We start from the raw sequence: 10,000 nt of genomic DNA, 5'->3' as shown, positions 1-10,000 counted from the left end.
GTGTCTTTGGGCAAGATACTGAACCCCAAATTGTTCCCAATGAGCGGGCCGGCGTCTCGCATGGTAGCTTGGCCGCCATTGGTGTGTGAATGTGTGTGTGAACGGGTGAATGAGAGGCCGTTGTAAAGCGCTTTGGAATAAGGCGCTATATAAGTGCAGTCCGTTTACAATGCAAGACATCAGGGAAGGATATCCTCCATGGAACGTAAGGACTAACAGTGCATTCCAATATCATACTGTGACTGTAACGAAAGCAAACTGAGAACATTCTCGGAGTAGCTTTCTGCATGGGGGCCTGTGTAGCCGCTGGTAGTCGTCCTTAAAAGGTGATAGATTTACCTGTTTATAGGTCCCAGCAGTCGCTCTGGAGCGGACGTCTACACAGAAGTTGGACATCTCCACAGAAGTCCGGCGTCGTCTAAAAGCAAACACCTGGCACTAATTTCACCTCACATATGAAGCACGCAGAAAAAAAGACTCGCACATAAACAAAAGCTGTTTTGTTTATGTGCAATCGACTCTGTGCCAAGATAGGCTATGGTTTGGTCGGTATGTACAGTATGTGTTTGCCGTTTACAGAATGAGATGTGTGTCCTTTTATGCAGAACATGAGAAGTGGTAAGGAATATTTACTAACACATCTTAACACCAGAACAGCCACGAGGGGTCATTTGAGGGGTCATAACAAGAAAAAAGTTATATCTTTGCACTCGATCAAATTTCAGGGCCCTCCTTTCATGACTTTTCCTAGATATGTGCGTTCTACCACCCAGTATCCTTACATTTCCAAAATCACATCAGGATAAGCAAGTATAAAGCTATTTTGCCTTTTTTCTGTGTAGGAAGCAGGGTAATTTACAAGCGGCCAACTGGTGGTCGTTGTGTGTACAGTAAATAGCAGCTTGAGCATTGTAAAGAGGCGGCTCTTTTAGTAGGTAAAAAAGGCACGGCTGTTCTAGTGTTAAGTGGCGCAACGGTGACACACCAGAGAGAGGTTTGAAGCACACATTTCTATGCGTACTGTTTTTCTATGAGATTTAAAACATTTGACAACACAACATCCTAATGAACTGAACAGCAAGTACTCTGTCCATAGGGTTCACCTCTGCCTAAAAAACGTTTCAACTTGATTCCTAAACTATGTAACTGACAAAGAACTGCATAGTTGTTGATTAGGCCTCAGTTGGAGTTCTAGGCAGTCGTCCAGGCAGGGAGGCAGGGACAGGGGAAGGGAGGCAGGGACAGGGGAAGGGCGGCAGGGACAGGGGAAGGGCGGCCAGACTATGTGGCTCTGGCTGGCTGGGGGCTGGCTGGGAGTAGCACCCTGAAGTGACAGAGTCACTGGTGCACGAGCTGATCTCAGATCATAACAGAAAGGGGACAGGCTTGTAAAGTGGGTGGGTGTCAATAGAGCAAAAGCTGACGTTGATCCAGTACAGCGGTGGGACAGGGTTGTTGCTCCATGTCACCATAATTGATCATAGATCAATACAGTACCAGGACAGGGGATTGATGCTGGGTGTTCGCTGGGAGTAGAAACTGGATCAGCCTTATAATTATATATAATAAAATTATATAAATTATAATATTAATGTGTATAATTCTGATTATGATATAATTATATTGTTGAAATTCTAAACACCTTTGGTCAATATTGATAGCATTTCTCTTTTATAGACTGAAAAAAAGATAAAAGTTATGATAAAACTCACTTTCGGGTAGTTGCCATCTTGGAAATATGCACATTTGGGGTCCAGACACACCCAATCATAAATATAAGCATTCCAATGCGTTTCTTTTTAAATTTGTTTTTTCAGATTTTATCCCTTTTTCACCCAATTTGGTATCCAATTGAACCCAACCTAGCATCCAATTATCCCCTGCCTATTGCGTAGGATCCGCCGCACGACCCCGTGGCCGGCAGCCCCAGAGGAGATCGCCAGGCAGACTAGCTGACTGGCTCCTCGAGCCCAGCACCGTTATTCCGGCACCCCGGGGGCGCTTTTGCGCGACGGATCCTTGTCCGGAAATAGTCCTATACCGCCCTCTGGAGCGGCCGCTCAATATGCCGCTCCCTGTGTGCCTCGGCCATATCCGGATCTGGCGAGACCGGGATTCGATCCCAGTCCCCGGTGGGCAGCTTGCACTAGTGGCTAGTGCTTAGACCGCTACGCCACCGCGGGGCCTCCAATGCGTTTCTAATAGTAAAAAAAACATAAAATAGACACCAGGCTTGCATTTCTAGTTAATTTGATTCAAAAGTTATAGCCAAAACCTTTTTCGGAGGGCGGCCATATTGATTTGGCCGCCATGGCGACCCCGGTGGTCGTTGGCTCGGGCGCCCTGGCTAAATCATTAGAGCATAACTCTGAGCTACATCTGGGCCAAATGTGGTGCTTTTGCACACATTTGCACGAAAATATCCCTAAGGCCCCCAACTATTATGGAGAGGGCCTGTGTAGAAACTGCACAATAGCCTCATTTAAGGTCTGTGGGTGGTCTATTTTTCCATTGTCTTTCCATTGGAGTAATCCAACTACTATATCCAACAATTGAGCTCTGGCTAGCATCTGCAAACCTGAGCATACTGGAAAAATGTAGCATTCAAGGAGATTCAAGGAAACTTGAATCTCTCACTCGTCGTGCCATACTCTCAATCTCCCGTCAGCAGAATTCCCCTATTACTTTCATAGCCCTTCATTCACGGGGTACAGTGGTTTGATAGCACGATAGCCTCACAACCTGTAAAAGTCGAGCCATGGGTGATGTGTTTAATGAGAGAGTGAATGTGTCTTATGACTGGATAGTATGGGGGAGCAGCCATCCATCCTGACTATACACTGACAGTCGCGGGCCTCTGCTGGGTTTCATTGAGCTGAATCACAGCCAGAGTGAACTCTGAAATATTGGAAGGAATACCTAATATATTACGGTACGTGTATGTGGGAAAACGGCATTTCCGTGGACATGGCAGCATAAAACGTCGACTTGTTACATGCTGGCATGTCTAACCCTAACCCTAACCCTACCCCTAACCCTAACCCTAGTTTTCCCACATGTACCGTATTCCCACATGTACCGTAACATATATATATATATATATATATATATATACATGTTACGGTACATGTGGGAATACGGTACATGTGGGAAAACTAGGGTTAGGGTTAGGTGCTACGTCGACTTGGTACATGCTGGCATGTCTAACCCTAATCCTAATCCTAACCCTAACCCTAACCCTACCCCTAAACCTAACCTTAACCGTAGCACCCTAGCACCTAACCCTAACCCTAGTTTTCCCACATGTACCGTATTCCCACATGTACCGTAATATATATATATATATATATATATATATATATACAGTATACTGTATATACTGTATATATATACCGGTATATATAAGTCACACTGTGCTCCTTGACCTTCCATGACCTCTCTGCTCTGTGGAGGTTGGAGCATTCCTCAAACAGAGGGAAACACTTCACCATGCAGGGTTTGTTTGTCTCCACGCATCGTGAAGTGTCTCCGTCAGACTTATAATACGCTACGATAGTCTGTACTTTTAAAATTGGATTCGATTTGACGTCACAAATTGCAGAATGTTAACAAAACTGGAGACAGGACTCATCGTTGCTCTCAAAAAGAGTCAAATCAAAAAAGTCTGTGTGTGGTAGAAAATGTACTCTAAATTCCAGTAAATCACTCAATTTACCTTACCTGTCCCTTGTCCAGTTGTCTCACATACTGTATGTCTTACAACTGTTGCCACTTTATGTATGACTTATCTTGCCTTATTGCCTTGTTTGTCTTGGTGCTGTAGTGTCAGGAAACGAAGCCTAATAATTTTACTCTCTTACACTTGTGTAATGTGACGTAAAACAATAAAACTTGAAACTTAGTAAACTTTGGGCCAAATCAGAACAGTGTTTTACTGTTTGTAAGCAAAATCTCACTTTCGGGTAGTTGCCATCTTGGAAATATGCAAATTTGGGGTCCAGACACACCCAATCATAAATATAAGCATTCCAATGTGTTTTTAATAGTAAAAAAACATAAAATAGACAGCAGGTTTGCATTTCTAGTTCATTTGATTCAAAAGTTATAGCCAAAACCTTTTTCGGAGGGCGGCCATATTGATTTGGCTGCCATGGCGACCCCGGTGGTCGTTGGCTTGGTGCTTTTGCACAAATTTGCACGAACATAGCCTCATATAGCCCTAAGGCCCCCAACTATATGATAAAACTCACTTTCGGGTAGTTGCCATCTTGGAAATATGCAAATTAGGGGTCCAGACACACCCAATCATAAATATAAGCATTCCAATTCTCACTTATGTCTTACAACTATTGCCACTTTATGTATGACTTATCTTGCCTTGTTGCCTTGGTGCTGCAGTGTCAGGAACCGAAGCCTAAGAATGTTACTCTCTTACACTAGTGTAATGCGACGTAACAATAAAACTTGAAACTTAGTAAACTTTGGGCCAAATCAGAACAGGTTTTTTACAGTTTGTAAGCAACCGCTCAGCAATAATGGTGTTTGCTAGCAATCATAACATCGACGTCTGTCTCCAATTATGTTTACGTTCTGTAGTTTGTGGCATACAGACTTGTATAGCGTTCACCTAGCCCGAACCCTAAAAAAGGCACAGCACATTATTTCAGTTGGATTCTCTGCAAGGTATTCAGGGAGTAGTGGAACAGAAAACTAATAGGTGTGTTGGGAGGAGAGGACCGGTCAATCTTCACGTCCCTGAAGTCTGAAGGAAGGAAGCCAATCACTGACTATAAAAATGTCAACAATGTCGAAGTTTCCAAGAATAGATAATTCAATTACAATGTTGTTCCAACTTCAAATCCTCCCTTCCTTGATAAGAGGCCTCTCTGCGTCATTATTCTCCCTGGCTAAATGGGTCATTTCCAAGAAATCACATCCAACCCTAGACCTATACACAGGGTATCCGCGGTGTCTTGAAAAGTATTAAAAGTTGATAACTAAATTTTGGGAAAATCAAGTCCCTTAATAAGTATTAAAAAGTCTTATCACGATTTTATGAGGTCTTGAATTTTTTTGGTATTTTTCTGAATTAGACTCTGTCCAAAGAGTTTGAGTCCTAAAATGTTTTAGTAAAGGTTCGTGAATTCATTAGTTTTATTAAAAAAACAAAGATGAACCGGAAATTCTGTTGTATGATAGTGGTCTAGTCTATTGCAAACTAAAACTGTTAAGTTAAAGGTGTCACTGATGTCAACGGTTACAGCTCGAAGTGGCGGTGAGATCTGGAAAAATATTGACAAGGTCTTTAAAAAGTCTTAGAAAGGTATTGAAATTAACCTCAAGATTCCTGTATATACCCTGTATACAACAAACCAGATGTACCCCACATCTCTCCTAGGTGTAACATGGTAGGAATGAGCCCAGGTGTTGCTCTGCTGCAATTGTGATTCTGCTACTGGTTAGCAAGCTGTCCAGGGGATCATAACAGATGTTTTTTATTAGGAGCAGAGCGGACACCTCAGCTTATGAGATTCCAGGGCCTGCAGTGCACATGCCCTGACACTTTGATATCTGACCGTCCCACAACTAGACGCACCTGCGCTTTTTAAAATGGAGGGGGGGTGGCTACTCCTGGACACAATATGTCACAGTTATTGTGTCAGCGCTTCAAGGAGTTTCATATAAGGGGCGTCTTGCAGCTGCGTATGGCCTTTGCACACATCTGGGGCCAGAGACAATCTAACCTAACTCTGATGTTCTTTATGCAGTAGCTGTTACACGCACGCACACACACACACACACGCATACACGCACGCACAGACACACAGACACATGCAAGATTAGTTTCAGGGTCTGTCATAGCACATAGCTGCAGTATATCATTGTATTACTAAAAATGCTATCGTCGTGGAAAACCTGACTAAAATAAGACCGGAGCTGTTGTTTTTCCCATAGACCTTTATTGCCAGCTACAAAAGCCGAGTTGGTCTCCCGGGCAACAACCCCCGAACAAGGCCTAGACCCCAGCTTTTATACAATGTTATGGTTGACAACTATGGCCACCAATAACCTTAGGCCATGAGGAGCTTCTCCTTACAAAATAACAGTGACCACTCCTCACTGACCATGCACATGTACACGGTTAACCTCCTCTGATTGAAACGGCCTGGTCACGTCCATGTGATTTACTCCCTCTGGTTAAAGCCTCCTGGTCACTCATGCTTGCTTCGGCCAGGTTGGGTCACCTCATATGGAAGTGATTAACTCCCTTTGGCCTTTTGCTCTGGCCATGTATGTTGGTTTTGGCTGGCTAGTCGTGATGTTAGTATTATACGGTTCTATCTCCATTTTTGTCAAAACTGAGTTTTTTACATAATCTGATCCATTAGGTGTTTATTAATGCCTGTGTGGTGTTATTTTTAAAATGTTGACATTTTTGAGTTAGTAATTAACCCTTGTGTGATGTTCACTTTTTGGACCCTTTCGTACCGTTCGGGTCCAGTTGACCCGGGACATCATTGGGGTTTTAAAAGCACTTGTCCTGACACGGTGCTCCTAGTCCCAAGGGTGACCCGTACAAGGGGGTATACTCAGGGCGCAAGAAAGCCCCAAAATAGCCCATAATATTAAAGGGCGCCTCCTGTGGGCACAAACAGGTACTGTACCCAATAATGCACAATAGGTACTGTGTACACATTCAAAAGTGCATATCTTTTGTTCTGGTGGATCTAGGGGGCTGCCCTTTGGAGAGGCTGGAGCAGAGGATGCTAGTAACAACCCACAAAGTGTCAGACCCCTGGGAATAGGTGTACGACAGCATGATGAGTAGAAGCGTTTTTACGCACATGATGCCCCTAACTTTGAAAATGCAAAATCCACTATAATAAAGACCTGGGTGTCATAAATCATACTTATCTAGGAAAAATGTTAATGAAACAATGTTTTCATTGCTGTTTATTATTTTGAATTTATATTCTCAATTGAATTTCACATTTATCTAATTATAATCAAAGCTGTAAAGAAAATACAGGTGATGAACAAGAATAGAAATGAAAGAACCAAACTAAGATTGTTTTTGCCAATAGCTATGAAATACATCTCTCAAAAATGTCTGCAAATGCTGAATCACAAAACACGAACGGAATGTACACTGTTTTCACTGTCACTGTCGAAATACAGTATTATGTCTGAAAAATCCCAAATAATTCTGAAATACCACTGACTACAAGTGTGTGTGCATGGGTATGCCTGTCTACACAACACATGAAGCACAGAATGTGACAGTGCGTGTACCTCAAATGTACTTTTTGCAGTTGCTGCTACTCTGTACAGTGCAGGAAAATGTAAAAATGTTTACAATGTTGCACTTCAAAGGGTAAAAAGTGCGAGAGCAGACGGCTTCTTGGCACGGGAAAGCCAGAGCAGAGGTGTGTGAGTGAGTGAGTGAGTGTCAGTGTAAGTGTGTGTATGTTTCTGTGTGTCTCTGTGCATCCGGGCCTAAATGACCCGAACATCTTATGGGTAAGGACATACATTTGTTGGGGTATTGTAGGATGTGTAAAAAAAAATAAAAAATCATTTTACATGTTTTTCATAGAAAATAAGCTAAGGCCATGGAGTTTCAGATTGATAAAATGTATTCTTGTACCATTTCTCTTTAAGTAAAAATGTAAAACGGGTCCGGTTGACCCGAACACCACACAAGGGTTAATAAAATACAAAGGTTCCATCTCACAAAACATAATGGAATGTAAAAACTTTGACGCTCAATATCTCTGAACTACCCTAAACGGTGATAGAACCTTATCATTCTAAGCTCACGACTAGGCCTTTTGCTCTGGCCATGTACCGTATGTTGGTGTTGGCTGGCTAGCGTCTCATCTCATTTTGAACTGATTAACTTCCCCTGGCCTCATCCCTTTGACCACATGGCACCACCATGGCCTGTTCCCAGCTTCCTTCCATCTTGAGGTCATGAGGTCATTTCAACATACACCATTATACAACATACACAGTTCCAGAGAAATTCACCCTAGTGTTTTCTCTTCTCTCCTCTTCCCTCTCTGTTGTCCTCCCTCTCTTGCAGCTCTGTATCCGTCAGCGTTCAGAGTGAAGCGTGGGACGCATTCGTTGATTAACCCAACGTTCCAGACTTCCGTGGAAGATGTCGACTTGCTCTTTGAGGTGAGTGCATCTGACGCCTGATTCCAATGCATTCATGAGTAGTATGATAAGAATTGAATCCATTTTGAGTCTCAAATTAAAACTAGAGGAAAAAAAAACTTCATGAAAAAACAACCACTCACTGGGTCTTCTCCCCTAGGCCTGACTCCACAATGGCAAATAATAATAATAATAACTTTTATTTGTATAGCACTTTTCCTGCAAACGTTGCAGCAAACATTGCAGCTCATATAATGCTTTAATCATTATATAATCATAATTTAATTATTCATTTAAAGGCAATATTAAAAAGATGGGGTTTTAGTCTTGACTTGAACACATTTGCTGAGGTTGCATCCCTAATGTAAACTGGCAGTGCGTTCCACAATCTGGGTGCTTAAAATGAGAATGCAGCCTCACCAAATCTCCTCTTTTGTACATGTGGTACACAGAGAAAGCCAGCGTCAGAAGACCCCTGAGAGCTCTATTGAATTAAATTGATCTCCATTGATCTAAGGAAGTTAGTCTGCCTTGTGTTTAAATACTTGAATACTGAAATGTACCTCAGTGTTGATGCAGCAGAACAGTAACTCACAGTGGGCCACGTTAGCCCAGGCAGCAAACAAAAAGTCCGCCCAACCATCCACTGCTCTGAGCTTTGAGTGGTAAACATGGAAGAGGTAGTGAGAGTACAAGAGAGTACAAGAGTCATGTTGGCTAGCAGGTACATACTGTGTGTTTCCATCCCAATGAGTTCCACTGGTGTATTGGAAACACAAGACACAACCATTTGTCTACATTTTCAATAGAACTTCACACGGTAACAATATTGAGCTAAAGGCCACAGGTTGACTCATCTCATATCGGTTCTCAGAATCTCTCTCCGTTCGTCATAAGAGTGTGTTGTTGTGGAGGTTTCAACAGCCTGTTATGAAAACTAGCAGGTACAGTATGTCAGCAGGGACTGATGGAGAGGTAGAAATCGAAGGACGGGTTCACCGTTCCATGCATTACAATGAACCTGTCCTTCCCTTTCTACCTCCAGCAGCCTCCCCTGGAATATCTGGAGTATGAAGAAATATCTGCAGAGCTGGTATCGAAAAGGATGCTTGCAGGAGTCGTGTGCATCGATCTTATGTTCAGTATGTTTTGATCCTCTCCTAGTCCGGCAGAAGGAGTTATTGATTGTTGATTCTCCCCCCAAAACAAAAAGCTGAATTATTCTACTCTACTATTCAGTATGTGAATCACGGAACAGGTGGTGAATGCAGACAGGCTAGAAACCTTGATGAGGTGTCTTCATGAGTTCAAGTTAAACTTTGCCAAGTGTTGTTAAGTTTCTCAAGAAGGCAAAGCAGTCTGTAAGAGCAGTCAATAAGAGCAGAAAGCCAGATGTTTGGTTGACGTTTAGTTTCTACCTTGATGAGTTAAAAACATCTTCCGTTTAGAATTTAACCTCTGGTTTAGGATGGTAGAGGAAGGGGAGCTCAAACATCTTGGTGAGTCTCTCTCTCTCTCTCTCTCTCTCTCTCTCTCTCTCTCTCTCTCTCTCTCTCTCTCTCTCTCTCTCTCTCTCTATTTTGCACAACAGTCTATCCGAAGAAATGATCTTGAAGTCAAAGTAAAGTCGTTTTATATTCCTTTGTTATACTTCAACAAAACCTCATATTCCTGTCCCTGTCCTTCAGATCCTGCTGGCAGGGCTACAGATAGAGGGGGAAAACCAACCCTTCCTGATCCTCGACGAGGAGTTGGCGTCCCTGAGGAAGGTCCAGAAACTGGAGGTCATCTGTGAGGACATCTTGCCCAAGAGGCTCTCCGATATCAGGCGCCTGAC

At 42.8% G+C, this 10,000-nt stretch overlaps 1 protein-coding gene across 1 annotated transcript in view; it reads left to right on the top strand.

Moving 5' to 3' along the window:
• fam180a (family with sequence similarity 180 member A) overlaps positions 1-10,000 on the top strand; it is a gene marked incomplete at both ends in the record, with an annotated part of 12,951 nt that overhangs the window by 2,764 nt on the left and 187 nt on the right. Inside the window, 2 exons of the mRNA XM_080537704.1 lie at positions 8,087-8,184; positions 9,852-10,000. The exon at positions 9,852-10,000 is cut by the window's right edge and continues 187 nt beyond it. Coding sequence (XP_080393830.1) covers positions 8,087-8,184; positions 9,852-10,000 — 247 coding nt within the window. The remainder of the gene's footprint in view (positions 1-8,086; positions 8,185-9,851) is intronic.

The sequence above is a fragment of the Nansenia antarctica genome (genome assembly GCF_963989245.1).
Source record: "Nansenia antarctica genome assembly, chromosome: 8".
Classification (NCBI taxonomy): domain Eukaryota; kingdom Metazoa; phylum Chordata; class Actinopteri; order Argentiniformes; family Microstomatidae; genus Nansenia; species Nansenia antarctica.
Note: the sequence above shows the minus strand (reverse complement) of the source record. Positions and strands in the feature narration are given on the sequence as shown.